Genomic DNA, 25,421 nt, shown 5'->3' on the forward strand with positions numbered 1-25,421 from the left:
AGTATTTTAAGTGAACATAAGTCGAAAAGCCGATACACACAGCGTAGCTTATATTTAATAGTAACAATTTTCACTTTAAATAAGAGAAAAACTACCGCGAGGCATGATCGATAAATTGTGTAACCTACAAAACTTTAAACGTTAAAATATAAGAGACTTTGCCTAAACTCTGAGCTTTCATAAAAAAGCGAAAATGAAATTCGAAAACATGTATTTTAAATTAATTCGTCGGTAATATGAAAATTAAATGTTAGTCGTTTTTAAAGCCGGAAAGCAGTCCCGCGGGAAATTGTATGGCTTAAGCGTGGAAAGCGCGTAGGTACTGTTAATTTTATGCTTTATGCGCGGCCTCTCTTCCTGAATTTATAATGTTGACAACCATTTGTTTTTAATTTTATTTCTCTGCTTCTTTATTTTAATATTTTCGTGGGAAGCTGATACTCGTTCTTTTTGCGGCTTACGAGAACAATTTTTCGTATTTTACCGCTTCCATAAAATAGCTTGCATAAAAGAATGCTATATATACAATATATACTATATTGATTATAGGTAAAAGCTAAATCTGAGATAATTATAGCAAAATAAAGACGATGTCTAAGGGAATTTATATGTCAATAAAAGGGTACACGTGTTCGCGTAAACTAGGTTTATACTCGACTGACTAATGTGGTGGCACACTTAGGCACACATACACACACACACACACACACACACACACACACTTAGGTATATAGAAGTATAATTACATTTAGAAAATACATTGTCCCTACAGTAGGTATTATAAATTACATCTATTACGAAACGCATAAGTTATCAATAACTCACATAATCAAAATTAAATAATTTCTCAAATTCGATCTCTCAGAGTTTTTTTGATAAAGTCATAAGATAGTCATAAGATTTCTTTAAAGGTAAGATATATGCTAGATTTTAACAATACAATCCTTAAGAAAAGCTCACCGTGTGAAGCTTGCCACCTGCTATCGCATCTTAATATCCGCGTTGCAGACGCATCTTAACAATTTATTTTCGAATCCTTGAACGGCTCGCTACATTATGCATTTTCGTTTACGTTGAAGTAGCTTCATTCAATTGTTGCTTGAAAGCCTTCGAAACTGTCTTCGTAAGCAGTTTAGAAATGTAGGTTACAGCTCACAAAGTGTAGTGACAATTGCATGTGACATCGCCTCGCAACTATCCTATAAATAAAATGTCGTTATTCGTACCTACTGGCATGCTATTTTAGATATTTGACAGACTGATCAAGTGCATTATAGCTAACTTATTCGCCTTCGGAATAAAAAAGAATATTACCACCTTTTTTATATTAACACATATAGCAAAACATTGCAAAAGTTGTATAATATATTATGTGAAAATAAATAAATTACACCTCTCCGTGCTCGGGGTGAAGTCGATATTTATTAACCCCTAGTGAATACAATGTGCTTACGCTGCCTCATATATTTTTTCCTTACCGGTAATTAAAGAGGCTTTATTATACCACCGAGTCCTTGAGGTATTAAAGCAATTATTCTTTTCTACAAAACAGGTCACCGACAATTCTGGAATTGACAAAAAATTCGTATTAAAAAAAAATAGAATCACGCCAATCGATTGAAAACCCATTGAGTCGCCGAGTATCAAATCCCGAAAAAAAAAACAGTCGAATTGAGAACCAGAAGCCCGTTTCCTTTTCCTCACGCTTCCCACTCCATACCTTCTTTCCAGTCGTCAATCCTTTCCTTATCCCAAGCGGGCAGCGCATTTGTAGAGGCGCTACCTCGAATGTACATGGGCGGTGGTGTTCGCTTATCATCAGGCCAACCACCAGCTCATGGTATAAAAAGAGACTTCATTTTTGGGAACGGCGGTTAAAGAAAACATAACAATATTATATACAATGAATTCTATTTTTTCTATGAGTTATATTTTCACCGTTATTCTAATCTCAATATGATTACACTATCACATGGCAAAGATTCGTCAGCCTCTCAGTAGAACAATAATATAAATGTTATGATACCATGGCATATGACGTAAATCCGTTCAAGAAGGTAAACATCATTCTCAAGAAACATTTATTGGAGCCTCTCCAAGAAAAATTTAATCGCGTAATAACAATGTAGAAGGATGAAAAAATCCCTTTAATGGAGAATCTATTCTCGTTGCCATGGACCGGCGACTAGTCGAAATCGGTGATGTCATTATTTTGTTCTAAGAAGACATTGCGACGGAACATTATTTTATTATTTCCTTGCGAGAAATACTAAAATTCCATAGAATCAATAAAAAAATCAGTCAAGTGTGAATCGAACTCGTAACACAAAGGCTTCGGTACAAATAAGCCTAAGAGCTAAACGTTGCTTAACGCCTTCATTTTTTTATAATTTGATTTTGTAACGGTAGCACATTGTATATACATCATTTGTGATAATTTCAACTTCGTGACTCATTGAGTCAGTTCATGAGATACAACCTGGTGATAGACGGACATATGAACAGACAAATAGAAAGACAGTTAGACGGACAGACGGACATACAGATACAGGACAGGCTAGTAATAGGGTACAGTTTTACCCTTTTGGGCACGCAACCCTAAAAATTGTATTTCATAAAAGCTGCTTCACTTTGTCAATCGATACGACCAAAATAATATTAAAACGAAAGATTTTTGATTGCCCTTTCATTTACTTATGCTATTTGAGTAACTTTAATTGGGAAATTTCAAAAGAATCATTTTATTTGAATGTCCCGAAATGCAGTTCAAATAAAAAATAAAGCAGTCTCGCGATGAAACCAAACGTGAAACACCGCGGATTCTGCATCGTAATTTTAATTGAATTTCAGCATCGGCAGTTAAAATAAAAGTTAATTTATACCAATTACCATTAAAATGGAATAAAAGTTGTATCGTAATTCATAACAGCACAATTTCAATTGTGAGTTTCGCACATAAAATGGCGACTACCCTCGGATGCACTATACAATTCAGTGAGCGTACATGATCAAATCAGTCCGTTGGACAATATATACCAGCGAAATATATTTACCTCGAGACCCAAATTGATATTGTTTGCAGTGTGATATCATATTTTAATTCAGCCTTTGTGTACGGTTGAACATTAAAATGCATAAGCTAATTTCGAAGATGATTGTTTTAATACGTTTTGCTGATTGGATAGTTTTTAACGTGTTTTGTAATTAACACGCGCTTGCTAGCTTCTCCGGTATGTTTATTGTATGTAACCGTCTCTGTTAGACTCGATTTTGACCCACTGACAGCGGACAGATTATATTTAAACTTTGTACGCTTATCAAGATATGATAAGTTGATGAGTTTATCATAAAATCCTATTAATTTAATATTAAGATCACCAGGATTAAGAAATTTTACAGAGTATGTATACTCTGCAAGCGAGGCAATTTATTAAATTCTGTCATTTAAACGTGTTTCTCTTAATGTATGTAATATTTCCTCAAATACTAGCGTTGTTGCAGTATCTGTAATTTTAAAAGTAACTTCGCTGTAAGGTTCTGTAGTTATCTTTCATTGCACTCACGTTTAATTAATTTTCTGTTGTTTGATCATTTCTTCGTTGCATCTTAGCTCCTGAGTGCAGTTTATTTTCTGCTCTGTGTATTTTAATAAAGAAAATTACACATTTCAAACTTAATTTCATAAAGACGTTTTTGACGTTAAAAACACTAAAATTTCTTTTGAACAGAACAGCTACTAATAAGTTGCGTAGACAATTTTACACGCAATATAAATAGACCAAGGTCACAATAGATATAAGGAATGTATAAAAAATATATAATATGTATACTTTTATTTCTAAATGTATAAAAAATATATAATATGTATATTTTTATTTCTAAATAGGACTATTTTGTCAGTTTCATAGTAATTTACTAGTAATTTACTTAAATGAAAACTGTTAGCATTTATTCGAATGGTAGCACGTTTATCTTTGATTACTATATTTACATGTAAATGCAGTTGCTTCAGATCAAATATTTACATAGCTTTATGGCTCATTTGCATCTTAATTTTGTTAACCTTGCAGCGATATTTGTATGCAAATTACTGCCAATCAAAATGTATTTATTAATCATATCTAAAATACTTGTTAACTATTTGATTTTTGATATTTATCATCTTCGCCTTTCTGGTCTTACATCACTAATTCAATGATATGTATTTTAAAAGAGACTCATCGTTTCCCATCACATTTATTCGTCAAGATATTTTATGTTTTTAATTAACTAGCAGTCCGTTCCGGCTTCACCCGTGTGACGTTTTTTTTTTCTCCATAGGAACCTTCCTTGCACCTTAACAAAAAACATAAAAATAAATTGCCTAATTAATCAACTCGTTTTCGAGTTTATCGCTTAGCAATACATTTGAGAGATTCACATTTATATATATGTGATATAATATATAAAACCTAAGGGGTTATTTTGGTCTTCAAAAAAATAACCAAGTATTCATACACAATCTAGTCATCGTATCAATGGGAAATTTACCAATTTCCAGGTGCTGTTGGTACACGAAGCGTCCAAGGGCAGTTTCTCCCGAGTGTTCGACCTGGAGGCGGGCGATGATGCCGAACCTGGAACGCCAAGGACGTCGCCCTATGAGAGCAGATTTCCTATTAACATTGGTATCACGGGCTACGTCGCTACTACTGGGGAGGTAAGGAATTTATACCTACTAGATACCAATAATTCCTACTAATATTATACATGCGAAAGTGACTCCATTTGTAAGGTACAAGTCTTCGCGCCCAAGTTTTTTTTTTATTTAAAAGCTGATCCTTTCCTTGGTCTTATTTAAATTTGGTCCATTTCTGACAACTTGTTTTTCGATAAAAATAATTATTTTGATAGGTGTGAAACTTGATCTGAAAGTAAAATTTATTACACACAGTTAGAAATAAAATATTTTGTCGTGCGTCAGTTTTACATTCGGGATAACGATGGATATGTTTGCACAAAATCCACGCGTCCCTTTTTTTGCTTATTTAGGAAATATTTAGCCTAGATATGAGTAGTATTATACAGAACAGCCTGTGTGATGATAAGGCAGGTACCTTACCTACCTGAATATAATATTTAATTTTATTAACTAATTGTACATTAAAATATTAAGTGCATCATTACTTTATAAAATTAAACGTTTAATATTTTTATCACTGTTTTGTGTGTAGTTTTAGAATCAATGAGTTGTGTGTCAAATAAAATTATATTAATATTAAGGAAAGTGAAAACGTGTAAAATGTTATTAAATAAATACTGTGACTTTACAGTAAGTATACCAGTATTAGTAGTACTCTAAAAGAGGTCTCTTAATGAGTTCCTTACTTATATTATAAATGCGCAAGGGTGTCTGTTTGTTTCTTTGTCTCTTCGTCACGTCACGACGGAGTGATTGTATGATTAATTTTTTTGTGTCTGAGGATATATATGAGGGTAAACATGGACATAGGATACTTTTTACCGCAGTAAAACATCGTATTTCCATAGGGGATTCCTTTGACTACGCAAGCGAAACCACATATATGTAAAACCGCATATATATTTATATATATAAAATCAATACTGCTTATATTATCAAATCGCTAAATAGCACGGCTTTATAAATGAAGCTTGAAAAAGATGAAGCAATATGCTAAGAGGGGGCTTAAAGGCTAATCGCTTGAAATCCCCGGGTATACAACGTTATAGATAAAGCTTACACAGAAATCGGCGCTCAATATCGACCTGCTTAAATTCAGCAACCTTCATATCAAACAGGATTACACTAATTTCTAATAACTTACGTAGGTGTTTGATGATAATAATTGGTATAATATTCTTGTGATGGTATTTTGAAGATCGGAATTTGAACTAGATGGTGCATCTATCATTACATTAATATATATAGTGTTCTGCTTGTCAAAGTCATTCATCAAACATACTGTGCTGGCATATGACCATTAATTTTTAGTAGCTATTTTCAAATGATTTCAAAAAAGGAGGTCTGGTTATAAATAATTATGTATACCAATTTTTTTTTTATAAGTATTAGGCACTGGTCATTCCCATATAGTAATAATGTAGATTAGAAATATTTAAAGAATAAAAGGAAGTTAGATTACGATGCGGGATTCGAACCCGCGTCTTTTTGCCAAACCGTTGCTACAGTTTCTATTCTTTAAAAAGTCTTATTTCTATATAATTTGAATGCGATAAACTAAATATTGAAAATGTATATGTTAACGTCTTTTTTATCTCCGTTGTTCCATATTTAATTAATAAATCTTAATTATCATCATACAGACGGTGAACATACCAGACGCGTATACGGACCCACGTTTCGACCCGTCAGTGGATGAGAGCGCAGGCTTCAAACACAACACCATCCTTTGTATGGCGATCAAAAACTCGGAGGGAAGGATCATTGGTGTCATACAGGTAATTCATTTTTATTCTAAAATGGAAGATGGGTCCAGTGGAACCTCTCATTTTACAAGTACTAAGTAAATCGTTTACGATCCTTGTGACTGGGCAAGAATCTAATTTAAATTATTGCGTCTGTCTCTCTTTGTTATTCTTCTTTATCGTAATTTAGTGTAATTACTTTTTTATTTCTTATTAAGAAATAAATTGATTATGAAACGTTCACAAAACATTGTAACAATACATGAAATTAGTTTTTGTTTCTGACGAAATCTTATTGCTTTCTAAGTTATTTACGTAACGATTTAATAATAAAACTAACGAACAATTCGAAAATAATAATTGATATTTTTTGCTAGAATCAATTTGTCGCAAGTTTATGAAGAAACATTTTATATACTAAGAATATATTTATGTATACCTACTGGTACCGTCGAGTATAATTTAAATCTCGTTAGGAATTGTTTTGTTCGAGAAATTACGTAAAAAGCTTAGCAATAAATCACAAAGAACCGTTCGCCGTTCGGTATTAATTACCGAAATGAAGTACAGATTTTAATAAGCTCTGACATGAAAGGAGAAATGCCGCGCCTACGAACATTTGAAATCAAAATACCCACTACTAATTGAATTCCTGAAATATTTTAATATTTAATCGTGGAATTATTAATTTTTATTGAGCAAGTAGTAGAAATAATATCTATATTTGATTTGCGTTTTGTTTTGCGTCAAATTAAAAATATTTGAAAATATAAATATACAAAAAACCTCAAAACACGCTTTAATGACTTATGTTACATTTATTTCTTTCGTTGCTCTTATAGTATTCCGACATTGCCAGTGGAACATTGGGGTCAAAAAGAAAACCTCATTTACCTGGGTGGAACCGAGGGATGCAAATAAAAAACTGTAACTGTTTTAAGTTTTAAAATTGAAAGCAAATGTATTAAAGTAATTATTATGTCTATTGCACTTAAGAACCCGTGGTACGTCTTTCTTATTTTTTCATAATATATATTCATCGAAGTTTAACTCTCACCTAACGAAGCGCTGAAAGTTTGCGAAAAATAATTACCGACACTTGTAATGAGACTTTCTGCGTTCCGAACCGGGAACCCACTTACTTGAACGCGAACGAATTTAATGAAATATTCAAACGATTGTTGAACAAATGTGGATAACGTTGCGCATTGCGGTTGTATGCGACAAAACAAAGGATGGCACCAAGTACGAGATAGCTTCGGAGGCTTACGCGTTACAAATCTAAACCGGTTCTAATTAACCCATTTAAGTGATATAGCGCCTTATCTTCTCGTGGAAATTTTTAAACGTGGAAAAATTTTTCAAGCGCTCTCCGTTGATATATGTGGGTATTATATTGTGATTATATATTAAATGTAATTTATTGTATTAGAGGAACTATCTAAAAATGAATATTGACGTGAACACTCCGTATCATCGCATTAAATTTGCTTTATCGTATAAATAAAATATAGAATTTTTGCATGAAACAATATAATATACCTTTATGCAGTGACTTTTTTTTTATAGTGGGGAAATCTTACATAGATACCCACGGCCCCCGGGGAAAAGGTCGTGGGTTATGTCGGATTCCTACCGACTAAAACCCCACAGTGTTCCGTCGAGCCACATAAGTGAAGGGGCCACGGGTGCTTGTTAGAATTCGTCCGCGACTTTACGCAGTGACTTAAGAAACAATCATTTTAATAAAACTTTTAAAGGGTTCGTTAATTAATATGTGATTAGAAAAGGTTCTCTAGAATCCGGATTCTTTATTTCGCGTTGGGCAAATATTTGTTAACAGTCGCGTTTGTAATTTGTATTAGTTAATCTTCACTGAAATGTAATAACAATTTAAACCTTAATCTTAAATGGGATTATAGAGGTTTAAAAAGCGTTCCCAAAAACGAAGTTGGTTCTCAATTTGACTGTTTTGTTTGTGGTTATGTTACTCGTAAAGTCGCGGAATTTAGGTTATGAAATCTTTGTCATTTGGTCACACGGTCACACTTTAGAATGTGAAATGGTACCTCCCTCCCCAGGAACGTCGTTGACCTTATTTGTATAACATGATTATGTTGAACAATTGTCGCCAATGTGGTTTTTGTTGGCAGACGAATTCATCTCTTTGAATTCTTAGCATGCAAATGAGTCGACCTAATATGTTAATTCGCGAGTTCACGCTCGAATTTTGTTAAATTATCGTTTTTACGTTCTGGGTTACAATGATTTCACAGTTGTCATCAGTGTTGTTTTTTAAATATTGTTTTAATGTGTTTAACAAATAGCGGAAATTCTATATGTCATACACATAAAAAATATATAGGAGAAATTCTATACATTTTTCAACATCCTTGTTTGTAAGTCTTCTGAATATAGTTTTCAAACATACCAAAACATCACGTGGTGCCTATGCCATAAGCAGCAATGGCTGCTTATGGCATAGGCACCACGTTGTCCTAAGTTAGCAATTGCGCATTATAGTATATACATTGCGATTCAGTTGCGATTTTGTATTAACACCCGAAATATCGCATTGATCCATGTTGATATAATAATTATATCAACAACTATAATTTTGTTATTCCGCTTTCAGCTAATAAACAAATTTGACGACCTGTTATTCACAAAGAACGATGAAAACTTCGTAGAAGCGTTCGCAATATTCTGCGGTATGGGCATACACAACACGCACATGTACGAGAAGGCGATAACTGCCATGGCGAAACAGAGCGTCACATTGGATGTAAGTATTCTAATTCATTTAATAATATAATAGCTTTTTTCTTTATATACTTTATGACAACCGAGGTGGTGCGTCGTCTGATGGAAAACAGTACCGCTTATGTACGCTTGCAGAGGTAGGTATTTTCGATGGAAATGCAAATGGTAAGGGATAAGAGATGTGGGTGGAAAGGCACTGGTAGGATGAGAAAAATGATACGAGCCCCCGACTCCCCCATTCATTGTACCAAACACAGTTGGTTGCATGTTTCTATTTCATGCTGCTCTTCCTTGGAGTAACCTACGATGTGAGCTGGCCCAATTAATGCTGAAGCGTTGCTCCCAAAATAACATATTATATTAGTCTCGTTTATGATAAGTTTTTATTAAAATACAGACAGACAAGTAGTTATTAATAGTAATAAGACATTTAACAATGAGCAAATTTTCTCGTTAACGTTTCAGGTTTTAAGTTACCACGCGTCGGCATCACTGGATGACGCGCAAAGGTTACGGGTAAGTTGTATTAATACATTGTTAAAAAAAATTATTTTAAAATACCTGAGTATAACGATTTAAAACTCCACACACATCTATATATTTTTAAAATTTTCATTTTATGTTGATTTATTAATCTTTCGTTATTTTTGACAACTCACCTCTTTTCGTCTTGCCTCTTTTAAGAAATTTTAATTTTCCATACCTCCGTATTGCTGTAACAACGAGCACATATTGCATCGGTTGCAGCTCGCAACAACTATTTGATAAAATGACTAGATTCCTAATCGAACGTCTGTAAACAGCCTGTAACAGTTTGATTAATACCTATAATTTGTATGCGATGCATCTACATAGCGTACTATTTCACCAATACCCCGACATTACAGAGCCTGCGGATACCGTCGTCCGCGCACTTCAGCCTGCACGAGCTGGCGTTCGACGACATCGACATGTCGGACGAGGACACGCTGCGCGCGTGCCTGCGCATGTTCCTCGACCTCGACTTCGTGGAGCGCTTCCACATCGACTACGCGGTGCTCTGCCGGTGGCTGCTCAGCGTCAAGAAGAACTACCGCAACGTCACCTACCACAACTGGCGGCACGCGTTCAACGTCGCGCAGATGATGTTCGCGATACTGACGGTGAGTTGCTGCGTAGCGAATATATTGGGCATAATTATCGCAACGTGACGTCACACTCCTTTTATGTGTGCTCAAAATGAAAGAGGCTATGTTTAGGAAAACTTTGATTGTCATGTTACTTAATTGTGTCTCTGAATTTTGATTGTATCCTAAATCAAAATTCAGAGACACAATTCAAAATACATGACGGATCTTTTTTATAAACAGTGATTATTAACAGTGAACTTACTGATAACTTTTTTTTAATTTCTTAAATGGATGTGTGGGTTCGATATTAGACAAGATGCTACAATACATTTTATTATATTATTTTTTATAATAGTGTCCATATACCTCATAAAAATTGAACTATTTCATAACTTGAAAATGGGGAAGCATTTTTATATTTATGAAATATTAATTATATTGAAACAAAGTGAAAAGTCTTTAAAGCAAATATAGAAAGAAAACGATATTTTATAAAATTCGCTGCACATATTTGTAGGCGTATCACGATACAACTTTCAATGTTATGGACGTCTATAGGCGGCGCATTTGCTTTCCACCAGACAAAGCGTCTGCTCGTTTGCCTTCCAATAACATAAAAAGATCATATAATAGTAGGATATTAAACTTCCATGATAGAAATGCAACTTCATTTCAGGAAACTCAGTGGTGGAAGATATTCGGCGAGCTGGAGTGTTTGGCGTTAATCATTGGCTGCCTCTGTCACGACCTCGACCACCGGGGGACTAATAACTCCTTCCAAATTAAGTAAGTTAAATTCAATATATATGTACTTTAAGAGATCCAAGACTGTTCACAATGAAATATGCAATAATAGTATACTTGTAGTTGATAACAGTGATATTAAGTTAATAGCTTAATGCTTTTTTAATGACTAGCTTTTCGCCCGCGGCTTTGTCCGCGTAGTCGCAGGAAAGATAGACACGGGGTTTTCCTCGCATGATCCCGTTCCCGTGCGATTTTCTCGATGAAAACTATCCTATGTCCGTCTCCTGGTTCTAAGCTACCTCTGCAAAAATTTCCATCCAAATCGGTTAATTCGTTCTTGCGTTATAAATAGTGTAACTAACACCACTTTCTTTTCTATATATAGATTTATAGATATTATAGAATGTCTGACTCCATAAAACTTCATATTAAAATTAGCTGACTCTACAAACGCCATTGTGCCAGTGACTTGAATAAATATTTTGTCCACATTTATACAACAAAAATAAATAAATGTTAGGGCTACTGAATAAACGTAAAATTTCAATAAAAATTGGTCAAGCCGTTTTTCAGGACATTGGCAGATATTTAGACATTTTTTTCATAAAATTGACACGTTTTCAGAGCGTCTTCCCCCCTCGCCCAACTGTACTCCACGTCCACGATGGAGCACCACCACTTCGACCAGTGCCTGATGATCCTGAACTCGCCCGGGAACCAGATCCTGGCGAATCTGTCGTCGGAAGACTATGAGAAGGTCGTGAAGGTGCTAGAGGACGCTATCCTGTCCACCGACTTGGCTGTGTATTTTAGGTGAGATTCTATCCTTGTTACAAAGAGATCTCCTTGACATGTTTATCGAATAAGTATATTTATTTCTTAGAGATTTCGTTTACAAATGTACATTTACTTGCGAAATTTTGAAAGAATAGAAAAAATTCGAACCCGCGTCTTCAGGCCAAACCCGTGGCCCCACTTAAGCAATCGAATTTCTTCTACTCTTTCATTTTTTTTTATGCGCATAGGGGTCACCCCATTTCTCATTTACAAATCATTTCAAAGCTATAAAACTAAAAATTAAAAATATGCATTTAGTTGTAAATTTTTTAACCATGAATTTCTATCACCGATGACTGTTTTAACGTGCTTTAACTTAACCCATTGAGTTTATAAGTGCTAATTTCATGATCATTTCCCTTTAATTCTCGTGTGCAATTTTAGCAGACTTTATTCCGAATTTTATTACTAAAAATGCGGTTCTTCATTTCTAGAAATGAATGTTTTCTAAGTCAGATTTTCTATCTACAGTTTTAGAAGTACCTGTCGTTTAACACAAACATTTTCCCGTTCCCAGCAAACGCAAGGGCTTCATAGAGCTAGTGAGCAAGGACAGGACGGTGACGCCGATGTGGGGCGAGTGCGAGGAGCGGCGCGGGCTGCTGCGCGCCATGCTGATGACGGCCTGCGACCTCGCCGCCATCACCAAGCCGTGGCCCGTGGAGCGGCGCGTGGCGGCGCTGGTGGCGGGCGAGTTCTTCCGCCAGGGCGACCTGGAGAGGCAGAACTTGAATTTGACACCTATTGTGAGTGCGATAGCGACCGTTTTCCCTTGAATAGCTAGCGCTACTTCGTTGTGTAGGTCAAATCTTCCTATGAAAATATGTAGAGGCTACAAACTGTGGCATATAAACTTAAAGTGGATCAATTAAACTTTTTGCAAGTTTTCTTTAGAGCTTTGTTACTGGCTGGAGCGTTTTCCTCCATCCACATAAATATATAGCTAGCAATTCTAGATATATTTATAAAAAAATTTCCGTTTATTTTCAGGACATAATGAATAGAGATAAAGAAGATCAACTCCCTGCTATGCAAGTCAAATTCATCGATACCATTTGTCTTCCGATATACGAGGTAAGAATTTTTTATACATAAATTGTATTGATCAGTTATGTGACCTGAAAAGGGTCGCCTGCTTCCGAGAAGGCATATTTCTTTCCATATCTTATTTTGTTTTAAATGAAAGTTAAATTACATGATGATGTCTATAATGTTTTCAGGCTTTCGCGGTACTATCATCCGCTCTGCAACCAATGTTAGATCGAGTGAAAAGCAATCGAGCGCACTGGATCGAGTTGGCGAACAGTGACAAGCCCAACGGTGAGAAATTTGATTACGGCCTCGATAAGGAAAACGAGAAGAACGATAAATCGAGTACCAGCTCACACGTCGACGATACGGAGAATACTTACGAAGGCGACAGCAGCGGGGCAGTTAGTCTCTCCTCCGAAACTAACTCGAAGTATGATAACCTAGAAAATCCCGTGGTAGGGCTCGTGTGTAACAACGCCCTCTCTATGCCGCGCGATCCCACTAAGTTCTCACATTTGAACGAAATGAATTAAACTACGTCCAAAACCTTTGCTACCAATGTTATGTAGTCGAACTTTTGTTATTCGTCTCGCTCTATTATAGCATTTTTGACATGTGCGAGTGGGATGGCAATATATTTGTGGTATAAGGATTCGAATATACCAAGCAGCATATTGGAATAATGCTACTAAATAATGTAGGACGTGACTCGATCCCTGTACAGAATGACTTCGAATATTTTTTTTTATTATAAACTCATTGGTCAGTTGAAGGTTTTAGTTTAGTGTGTGAAGTGTCGAATTCGCGTGATATGTGTAGATGATAGTTATAGTCGAATTTGAAATTCATACGCAAGGCGTGTTTCATTACCATCACTCTTTGTACTACATTATGTAGTTTATGAGATCATAAGCGGTTATATGTTCTAGTAACATCGAAGGCTAGATGACTAAAACCTCAGTACTTTTTATTTAGTGTCACAGCATTCCAGACTTGAAAGATTTGTGTAGCTACGTTTGTATAGTTTCCACTATCATGGATTTAGTTTTTAAGGTAAAAGCAGTCAAGATCTAAGAAATCGTCTCCAAAATGTTATTTATAAAAAGTACTGTGGTTTCAGTTGTCCACTTTAGCTCGAAGGACATGTAAATCCGTTCTGATTCACTTACCTCATTCATTCTATTCCTACTACGTGTATAATAACATGAATTATTTTCGTGTGTGTCGCTAGTTTTGGTATCATTTAAGATACTTTTATTTACTTTAGAATTAGTTTTATGTTTCAACATGTTTGGGAAATCGCATATTGAATTCACCAGGGCCTAACTGTCGTGACTTAGCAAATATATGACCAAGATACCAAAAATTTTATAGTTAGGTATTTCAAAGTATTCATAACATTTTATATTTTTGTGATTATGCTACGCCTTTTTGATGAATACTGGGCTTACCACGATAGTAACGTTTAGCAGATACCTACACTTACGAGTCATGTTATGAGTGGGAGGAATATGATTTAAAGAGAAATGGGTATTTGTTACTTACTATAGTAGTGGCATTGATGTTCAATAAACAACAAGACACGCAATTACTCTACCACGCAAAACTCTGCCCGCCCGAATTGGGCAGCGTTTTCTAATAAGCAATACAATTGATTTTGAACACTACTGCAATGAGATAAAGTGTTGATTTCAATTAATGTTTAATACAACACCGCTCAAACGTTTTTGGACGACGATCTAGTTGTTTAAAGCACGTCAATGCTTAGTAGTCAGTATATCATTTGTTTTTTTTTTATTCTCTTCCGAAAAATACAATGTTGAGTATTGTGATGATAGTTTCGTTTTAAATAGTCTAGTTTTAGTTAAGATTGACTGTAACTGTCCATGGCTAGAGCGAATGTTATGTTCAGTCGTTTGTATTATTGCATGTGGACAATAAAGTAATGATTTTAGCGCATCGTTTTGTAAATACCGATATTTAAGCGATTTATAATTAACGTATTGAGTACTTATTTGAGAAATTTCATATGTTACATATGCATCGCGTCTCCGCTTTTATGTACTGCCTCGCTTTTTATTTTTACAAGACAGTTATGGCACCCGAATATCCATTCCAATATATTTTCATGCCAAATTATGTATTTTGTGTCGTCTCCTAACCAAAAAGTCAATTATGTATAAAGCTGACGATGATTTTCTTTGACTACGTACAATTGCGCTTGTGTGTAAACGATAATATAAAATAGTTTTAGTGAAGGAGTAACATTCTTATCATTAAGGGAATAACCTCAAATTAATTGAAATACCACCGTTTTGTCTTACAATACATATGGATAAATGAACGTATTTCTTACATCGTTTTTGTAATCTCGATAACATAGATGACAATAATTTGGGTGCCTCATTTCTAGAAGTTTCTTGTTATAAATAATTTTATTTCATTATTTCTATATAATTAATTGGTTCGCGATGTTTATTGTATCAGTATTATTTCCTGATACATTTCAGTGGAAATGAAATGATTAACTATATACGTTATGGAGAGATTTGATAGTGAGGCACCTAAACTTTTGTACCTTAATACGACCAAAAGAAATTTATTCTAGTACTTATAAAATTATTATCGATACTCGCAGAACATATATATTTCTAGTGCTTAAAATTTCGATTAATACAATTTGACATTTCGACATAGTCCGTCGTTAAATATTATGACCAATTTTCATCGCAAAGATTATTTATAAAAAAACATATTTTTTAATTGGATTAACTCTCTCTATAATCGTTAGATATTTACATTTAAAAAATCTCAAATTATTGTGGTAATTAAATATGTACAACGTTATAATAAGATTGCTGTAAGTATTATTAGCCAGTAATTAGAGAAATAATAATTCATATGACGAGTTGTATGGTGTGTGATTAATTATGGAGGTTGTTTTGTTCCAAACAAAATGTTATTTATTTATGAATAAACAAATTTTGAAATAATCATATTTCTTGTATTTTCATTTTTTACTCCTTTCTGACGTTGAGCATTCACATCACAGCTTCTGGATGTTATGTAGAAAAAACTGTCTTGTCATTCTCATACTGGAAATAAATGAAATAAGGAATTATAGAATTTTAGAAATCGGTCCAGTATTTCATAGTATCGACCACCACCGCCCATGTACTTTAATTTGAACCAAGGAAAGGTTAAAGGTTGAAATCCTAAATGATGATCCTGATGAATGCGTTGCCCGCTTTTAAGAAAGAAACGATTGAGCTTCTGTTCTCTCACTAAACGAAACACGGCTTGCTACTTTTTCACGCCGATTTTCTGTAGGGATGTTCATGCCTTGGCGTTCTGATTTCTAATGAAATTCAATTTAAATTATTGTTAACAGTGTATACAATGAATTAGCGGTAGGTTACCTGTAAAGATTCCGCCGTAAATCCCTATTATAACTTTTTTGTATTTTTTAGTATTACATTTAAAATCAACAAAAATAAACCTACCTGTTTTTACCGGGCAACCTCGTGTGCCCCTGACAACTGGCAATAATGTTATATTGCTTAAAATGACGCATAATTAATTAAAAATATAAAACTTAAATTGTATTATTATCAAATTAACCAAATTAACCAGTAACCAATCGCTTATTCAACATTCAACGTTTATTAGAAATTAATTTCACCAAAAAAGAGAGATATGCGCGATGATTTGAATTTTAGAATCATAGTTTGATCTTAGTTAGCCTTATTAGTTGCTTATTATTTATGATAAAAAGACAACAAAGTATCTTAAATATGTATGATGTGTATATTGTACTGAATTCCATACTTAAGTATGATTTTTTTGCCATGCCAGATGCTAGATTTTTTATTCTATACAGGTAGGTAATATTCGGTAAGGAGGCGTTCTGTAAAGAGGTAGTTATATCGAAATACACCTACTATAGATACACCGTAATACGCACAATTGTCAGTTTTTCATTACTACAATTTCTTTTAAAGAAAAAAGAAATATTAATACTTATCTATACTAATATTTTAAAGCTGAAGAGTTTGTTTGTTTGAACGCACTAATTTCAGGAACTACTGGAGGAAGGCTATAGGCTAGTACTATTAAAAAATGACCCTGAATGAAGCCATATTGTCAATATTGAGTGAATGGATAATCGCTGTTACAACATCAAATATTAATGACTAATCTATTTTTGGCAATTATTAGTTTTGTTTGATAATTTGATAGTTTAATTTCATCACATAGGAAGCTCATTTTTATCGGTTTTGTAAACGCGCCTTTGATATAAAAAAAGTTGTAATGTCAGTATAATTTATGACACTCCAGATAATTTTTAGTGAGTTTTAGAGTTCTATATTTATATTTGTCGATTAAAAATATAATCAAGATGCCATTAATTGATATAACAAATCCGGCAATCATCATATTTCTCATAGAAAACTATGAGAAAGAGAACCGTCTGCGGTTAAATTGGATTCACAAGCATCGTGCTCAGATCCAACAGGCTGCAACACTAACTAGAGAACCAACTAATTACTTCGAAACCGATGTAATTGCCCATAACATGATTGGAGGCATGGATACGATAACTAGGGATCACGTTGTAGCTGGCTATAATAGAAAAAAAGTACCCATCCGCGATGGAACATTCATACCGGGTGTTAAGAACCTACGTCATGGGCATTCAATCGTTGACGTTGGACTTGGAAATACAAAAGACGACCCGCGCCTAGCGAGACCCGATTCTGATCTATCTACTGATCCAATTATGCGTCCAGTAGATCCTGAAATAAAAGAGATATTATATAAATCGAAACCAGACTTTGGTAAAAATCAATACTTGGCGAAGAGATCTAAAATATGGCCTGAAAAGCGGTACTATTTCGCAGAAACGAGTGGATTTGTGTACGGCTGGCGGATGAAGGACAGCGAATTACACCAAAAGCCTCAGTTTGGGAGATGCTGGCATCTAACCAGAGCTTTGAGAAGCCGCGTTGGGCCGCAGCCAGACCCGTCCCATTACAAGTCATCCGATGAGCCAGGTCGAAGCAGTTGCGCAGGCATTTAAAAAGAACTTCTATTAACTGTTTTGCTAGCTTTTTACACAAAAAGTGTAATATTTCATTGAATAAACGCATATTTACTACAACTCGACATTGTAGCCCGTTACTGTTTTATTATTTATATTACAATTTATTAAATACACGTTGTTTTATCAATAACAGTGCGCATGTTACTATCTTACGTTCTTATTCATTTGAGTCGCAAGGTACAAAAAGGGATGGAATATACTTACGTCACGCATGCGCAAATCGTGTACGAACAGGGGATTTCTACCCCATAGCAAGGTCTTTACAGTAGTTGAATTCACCAAAACGGGTGCCTATATTAGGCATTTCCCGAAATAATATTATTATGCTGTGATGTAGGAAATAATAGGTTAATTTACTTTACATATAGCTCTCAATTATTATTCTAAGCTTTGATTCGTACTTTTTAAGTCACAGCTTTAATATTAAATAGTGAACGTGTTTATAAAAACTATTGGAGGTTTTAAAAACCAAAATAGTATAGTGATTAAATGATATTGTGTTATAATTACGATCAACGCTAAATAACTTGGTAAGTAGTTTGATATCTAATACTTTTTTATATCATGGCATGTTGTAATTTAATTATGAAAGTCGTCGAAAAAGATACATATATATTATTTTAATGTTTTACTAGATATTGGAAAAGAAATGTAAGTTTACACGTGTTTTATTTATAATTATTTTTAAAGAATACGTGAATCGACCGAGTTCCCATCGTGTCGGTCAAATACAAATGGGCTTGTCTATTTTTGGCGCAGTAAAGCCTATATTACGACACAGGGGAGTCAAAACGTCGCAACTCCCAAGCCTTATCAGGCTATAGGGTTAACAGCGTATGGTTTTATTAAACCTTGCTAAAGGGGTCACAGTTTTTTATATGTTAGTAGACCAAGGGCGGGTTTTGAGGTTTTGAAAGATTAGAAAGTGAGTACTTAAATATTAAATAGAACCCGAATGCGACACATTGTAGAAGCTATTCGCACCTTATGAGTCCCTAAGTGGGAGTCAAACGTAAGCCAATGTGTAATATAAATATGAGGTTTCGTAAAGAAGGAGAATGATATTCCTTAATTTGTTTGTTATAAATATTGTGTGTGTAATAAATATCCTATAAATACTTCGGTTTTATTTGCGGAAAGAAGTGATAAAATTATAGCTCTCTAGAAACTTATATTACAACTTTATTTTAATTTTCTTTCATATAAAGTAATTACTTTCATATTTATCGTAATTTTTGTTATTCAAATTAGCATAGAAATTACCTGTCTTTCGCAATAACAATATAATAGCACAATATTATTATTCGCGACAATTATAATATGGATAATAAATTACAAGATTACATATAATACCTATTTTATATTGTGCTTTGTCGTTGCCGATTTCCTCTAGAAAAAACGCTGGTGTGAAAGAAGTTAAAAAAAAAAATCTGTCAGTCAAAATGCAGGGTGGTATATAGTGACGAGAATAATTGTATACTTTCAAAAATAAATATCGCGATTCACAATGATTCCCCAAAGAGTTTCTGCGAGAAAATAAATATAAATAGAAAGTACGAGTTTATTCCATCGTGGAGTGTCATACTTAAAATACACACAGCAAGATTTCGCAGCAAATGTGAGTTTATACGCGTAATTTATGAACTATATTAAATAAACAATTGGCCATACTGTTAATGTTCTACAATGCCATTTCGTAAACATTTATAATAAGTATTGTTAAACACATCTTAATTGTGTATCGTTCCCATTTCTTATCGCTAAAGACCATGTAAAAACAACAGTTTGACATAAACTCAGCGATCAAAGTACAACACATTAAAACGAAAATATTCACGTGTAAATTTCCTTTTACTTCAAACCAAACCGTCAGATCGGCTGGTATCGTAAGTTGCTATTTATTTAGAAAATTATTTAAATTACTCTGCCATGAAAACGATGTAATATTTAACATATAATTAAACATATATTGATCACTTATTGTAGTCGATGGCATATGTTTTTATTAACTGCAATTTTGCTAAATTATTAACATATTTATTTTGTTTTAGGTTTGCAGCTAGGCAGATTGAATTACAATGTCTAAATGTAAGTTTAGCTATAGTTATTTTATTATAATCACATTTTCACACTATCAGTTATACTCGTACATCAATAACAATGTATTTTAAAACAATGAATATTTTACCAACTATAGCTTGTAAAACACTCTAGGAGTAACGACTTATCCATATCAACTTTTGCCGCGACTAAACGTTTATACCCTAGAAAAACAAACCGTAAACCGGTTGGAAAGTTTTAATATCCACTAAGTTGAATAACTGTTCCATAGAAATCTTGGAGAATAACCTTTTTTATACCTTATAATTTTGTAAAAGACTAATAATTATTTGTAAGGCCTCTACTCTATACCTACTACATATACTTTTACGGTTGCAATGTCAATAGGACAAACAATAATTACGACTACGTATGAAATTACTTAGAACTTCTATGTTTCATCATAATGTTATTATTACCATAATGAAGTTATAGTTTGTAAGGTACATGAATGAATTCGTTTTTTAAATCACGTCTACGTCGGTAATCATGGACTCATTTTGGTTAAACTCAAACATTTATTTATCCAATTAGACTTCATATAGAAGTTTTGAATTTTGAATCCTTTAACATAGCTTTAATATTGACCCCCGATTCTGGATTGCGAAGTGTATTTTGTTATAAGTCTAGCAGGAAAAATAATATACATTTACACCATTCACCAAATTAAAAAGCTTGAGTTTTCCACCATGTTAAAAAAAAATGGGGAAACCCAGACTCCCGAACTGTTTTTGTGGCCTTATAAAAGTAGGCTTTCCCCAATCCAACTCATTATTATTTATCATATAAGAAAACCGAAGAATATTATTTTGATTTAAGTAAAGTTATTTGCTGACTGTCTAATTGCTTATCGCATATAGAAAGGAAAAGAATAGCTAGAAATAGAAAATCACACATTTGTGCTCAGTTTGTATATAATATTTCATTATTTATAATAACAATCTAAAACACAGAAGAATGCATTCTTTCGTAAAAATTCACTTACATAGAGCTACGAGTTGTAATCATGTTACCTACATACGAACAGGTATAGAATGTTAAATCATATTTAAATAAATTGATTTTAATAGCATTGAATGCAAATTTTAAATCGCCAACTTGGCGAAAAACGTAAATTCGAATACCGCCTCTATTCTGCATATTTTTCAAATATTACAAAATACGCATTGCGTTTGAATACACATAATAATATGTAAAGCTTATGATTATATTTCTCAATAATATTTGTCTATTTGTACATCGGAAAAGAAACTCAAGGAATGAGATTTGCATGATAAGAACGCATTTACTATTCCCGGAATATGACCCCGCCCGGCCATCCCTTTTGTTTCAAGGTCAAGGCGTTCCATATCCGCAATACAGTATAAAATATTATGTATAAAAATACGTAATGGATATCTCCATTATCCTATGTATATTACCTACAGTTTAAAAGTTAACAAAATTTAAAAAGTATTACATTTTATTCTTCCGACCGCCTTATTTTGTGCAGTGAGTGTTAGCATGTGAGCGTAGAGCCTGACAGAAAGGGGTCCTGGGTTCGATTTCCTGTGGAGACTCCTGGAAGATCTGGCAGTTTGAGCCTGGCCGGCAAAGCGTTTATGTTCTTACAACTTTATGGTACCTACTGCATACATTTATACATTTTATTTCAGTATGAAAATCAATATAATTCAATTTTGCTCTAGAAAGAGAGATTCCTTCTTTCCTTCTTCATATATTTATATCTATTAAGTATAATATTATAAACTACGTATAAACAAAGTCGATCGCTTTGCAATATAATTTGATTTGGGGTTTTCTACGCTATTTTATATGAGTTGCGACCTTCGCTTCGCCGTAAGAAATGGCAGTATTCACTTTGGCAAAGTCACAAAGTGTATTGATTTTAAACGGAGCCCTCTCGTTTCGTTGGCTATGGACAAACCATTGGATTGTACGTCTTTAATTTGTAGACTTTGCTTTAGTAGCCATTAATTATATGGTCAATAAATATTTTTAATCGGTGCATTGTTTAATGACATGTTTTAAGCTACTTATAATACCAAAGACTTCTACTGTATTCTGTCTATTTATATGCCATTAGCATTGGAGACGTAAATTTTATATCGTGTCGATTTCTATAGGATTATATTCGGTTGTATCGTGTAATTGGTTTTGCATATTGAAACTATTAAGTATGTATATAAGTAGTAAATATATTAAGGATGTATCACCAGTACAAGGGCGTTACAAATAATCCTTTAGTTAATGCGTAATATGGTAATGTTATAGTGACATATTCCTTTTATAAGTGTAAATAAAGTGTTTGTATATTATGCATTTTATTGTTATTATGCAGATTTTGCTTTAAATTTAAAATAATTCTAGGACAACAAATACCTATCTAAGACAAGATTTATAGATCAGAACATGAAATCTTCCAACCAAGAAGTAGTCCATTATTTAAATGGATTACTAAAAACGCGAGAAAATATTCAGTAGTACGTTACAAACATTTTCTAAACTATAATCCTATAGAAAAGTCTCGTGATAAATTCGCATTTAAACTCATAATACCACTGCGTGTATAATCGGAATAGATATAGGTACAACTATACTGTTTTAACTCACGATTCATGCATTCCGTTAAAACAATGCTACAGCGGCACTGAATTGTCATTACGCACCGAGAAAGGGCCCGAGCGAATGATCGTGCCTAGCTAAATGTCATCGATTATTAATAAAAGGTACCTGAAATAATTACGGGTGACTAAATGCCACGGCAGTATATGGAACGATCTTAATAACACGCAGTGTGTATACCTACGATAAAACCGTGGAACATTTTAACGAATAATTTATTGTGCGTGTAGGAAATAACGTATATAGCATCAAGTAATTAAACTGGTCAAGTACCTAAATTAATTAAGTAGCTAATATTTGCAGTATTTAATAAATCTCTTTAGTGAAGATACCGATTTCGAGAGACCATTTTTTAATTGGCCCCATTTGTAAACGGTAATTGCGATTCCCATACAGAGGATCGTTGAAATCATTTCATTAATCAATCTCGTAAAGCTCATTATTCATCCAAAATTGTTAATTAAAAAATGTATAATGGCGCAGTACTCTTAAATAGCATACCTAATTAGTAACTAACAAACACGTTTTGTTAATTAAAACCATTATTGGTCATATACAATAAACGCTGTAAATAATAAAAATATCGAAATTGATTAATTAAATAATTAACGATATTAATTATTCCCATATTAATCGAGAGCCGTACACAATAACGGTCGTTGACTGCAATTAAGCCGATTTAAATTAACACTTAAATGCTATATTTTATAGTCAATATCATAAAAGTTTGTACAAGGAAATGACAGTTGCGATCGTCTCAAAAGATTGGTGGTCAATGCACTCGCTGCAATTACATCGGACATAGTGGGTCATCGAGTGGCGTGCACCAGGTTTTTGGGTCATACCGACCGGATTTGTAACAACCACACCGACACCTACGTCGCTCTGCGGAATTAGAACCGCTGGAAGGTGTCACTGTCAAGAGCGAGCAGGTCGATGCCGCCGGGTGACACTGATACACGTGATACGAAAATAGGCCACAATCGAGTCTATCTGTACACAACACAAGAGAGAATCCGCGGATTATCATTTGTTGTAAATATACATGACGTTCGCGAAATGGAAGATCAAATGTAAAGGAGCTAAACATTGTTATAGTGCATTCAGTAGAAAAGTTTAATGTATAAATAATAAAAGATGTGTATGTAAGGTCTAGGTGTACGAATACATCAATTGATATGAGACGATTTGGTTTTGATTCTGAGAAACTATCGATGTGATCATAACTTAACAATTTATGTCGATTAATTATTAAATAATATTATTATCCTTATAAATTTCTTGTCATATATTATCGATAGCATCTTTTAGGTAAATAATGTTTGTCATCGAGTAATTCATATCTAAAAATGAAGCATCAAGAAGATATTCTTTATCCCGTTGTATTCAGAATTGATAAAGTTCAACGACCGTCAAATTTTGCTTTCTACGTAGGCAATTTAATCTTGGGTGAACAGCCTAAAAAGTTGCGAACTTCTAGAAACTAGTTTTTCTTGTTAGGATGTTAACGTAACAAAAGCACGATGAGGTCTATTCTCGGACCTTAAAGAGACGTGGTGTCTAGTTCATGCCATTTCAAGAATTTTTAAATCCACACCAAAAATACGAGAACTTGAGTACGTCGACCCCAAGTTTCTGCGTTAGAAATATGATTGGATAGATAACTGTACAGATATTTTTTATCATCTCCAAATTGAGTTCATACGTTTGATTAGCTTTCAATCTGTTCTCTGGCAAATAAAATATATTTCGTTGATGGAATTGATTGTATTGTTGACAGGAAAACAGATGTCCCACAATTAAGAAATAAATTAGCGTCGCGTAATTTAGCATTGTACATAATGCGGTGTATCGTTGTGTTCCGTAGGTGGTTTGATACCAAGCGTTGTCGCAGCGTTGTTATTATACGTATCTACCATCGGCCAACGGTGTTGGGAACGGTACATTTTTTATCAACTACTCAAATTAGCGTCAGCTTTTTAATCGTCTTGAGTGCGTAATGTTTGTTTATTTTAGTAACAAGCCACGAAGATTCTTTCGATTTTTGAAACGTGAGCATCGTACGAATGTATTTGCATTGCGTTTAGAATGAATCGCGCGTAGTGGTCAGTGTTTTTTGTTCAATTATCGATTATGTAGGTTAAAGCATCACATAACTGCTCATGACACAACTCGAAGCGTGTTCGATACGTTCAGCGCAGTCTCTCGAGTGGTTTATCAAAGATCATTAAACAATTTTGACTAGGCGTTACGTACAGTTATAATTAGTATCAGGGGGCGATTGAAACGGAGATTTGATTGCTGACCAATAATTTATATTACATAAAAATGTATTTTGTTTTACGTCTCGATGCGTGTGAAAATACACTCTCGAACAAAAACAAAAATCAAATACACAGCAGCTAACTCCTGGTAGCTTCCTCTCAATTATAGGGATGTCTAGAGCAAGCAAAAAAGAATTACGATTCTATTTACGTTGTTATATTCCACATAACAACTTCTCGGAACTCCATGGACATGATAGAAGAGAGAGTTGACAAAACGTTTAATGGATTTTATCGAAATGTCAGACACTAAAAGCATCATAAATTCAATCTACACGTAAAAACGGTCCGCAGGGCCTATAACCGGTGATATCGTTTAGAATATGAAGAAATGCGCACAATAAATATTAAACG

General features: G+C 33.9%; 3 protein-coding genes across 11 annotated transcripts in view; all 3 read left to right on the forward strand.

The window, feature by feature from the left end:
* Positions 1 to 15,901, forward strand: part of LOC119840283 (dual 3',5'-cyclic-AMP and -GMP phosphodiesterase 11) — a 162,215-nt gene extending 146,314 nt beyond the window's left edge. For 7 of the 9 annotated variants that reach the window (XM_038366821.1, XM_038366830.1, XM_038366824.1 and 4 more), the window contains 10 exons: positions 4,541 to 4,699; positions 6,325 to 6,459; positions 9,062 to 9,211; positions 9,655 to 9,705; positions 10,077 to 10,331; positions 10,975 to 11,084; positions 11,670 to 11,858; positions 12,400 to 12,628; positions 12,873 to 12,956; positions 13,103 to 13,447. In XM_038366821.1, coding sequence (XP_038222749.1) covers positions 4,541 to 4,699; positions 6,325 to 6,459; positions 9,062 to 9,211; positions 9,655 to 9,705; positions 10,077 to 10,331; positions 10,975 to 11,084; positions 11,670 to 11,858; positions 12,400 to 12,628; positions 12,873 to 12,956; positions 13,103 to 13,447 — 1,707 coding nt within the window. Of the gene's footprint in view, positions 1 to 4,540; positions 4,700 to 6,324; positions 6,460 to 9,061; positions 9,212 to 9,654; positions 9,706 to 10,076; positions 10,332 to 10,974; positions 11,085 to 11,669; positions 11,859 to 12,399; positions 12,629 to 12,872; positions 12,957 to 13,102 lie in introns of all 9 variants that reach the window. The other 2 variants (XM_038366822.1, XM_038366823.1) reach the window with 2 other exon arrangements.
* A 1,412-nt stretch (positions 15,902 to 17,313) lies between these two features.
* LOC119840170 lies at positions 17,314 to 17,994 on the forward strand. The gene has a single exon (XM_038366683.1). The coding sequence runs from the start codon at positions 17,314 to 17,316 to the stop codon at positions 17,992 to 17,994; it is 681 nt and encodes a 226-aa protein (XP_038222611.1).
* Positions 17,995 to 20,081: 2,087 nt separating this feature from the next.
* The window catches only part of LOC119839864 (long-chain-fatty-acid--CoA ligase 5), a 34,351-nt gene continuing 29,011 nt past the window's right edge, over positions 20,082 to 25,421 (forward strand). The window contains exon 1 of the mRNA XM_038366280.1: positions 20,082 to 20,106. Coding sequence (XP_038222208.1) covers positions 20,097 to 20,106 — 10 coding nt within the window. The 5' untranslated portion in view covers positions 20,082 to 20,096. The remainder of the gene's footprint in view (positions 20,107 to 25,421) is intronic.

Source organism: Zerene cesonia, chromosome 5, assembly GCF_012273895.1.
Source record: "Zerene cesonia ecotype Mississippi chromosome 5, Zerene_cesonia_1.1, whole genome shotgun sequence".
Taxonomy (NCBI): domain Eukaryota; kingdom Metazoa; phylum Arthropoda; class Insecta; order Lepidoptera; family Pieridae; genus Zerene; species Zerene cesonia.

Excerpts from the sequence above, each read along its gene's own strand:
- LOC119840170 (XM_038366683.1), top strand. The coding sequence starts at position 17,314 with ATGCCATTAATTGATATAACAAATCCGGCAATCATCATATTTCTCATA.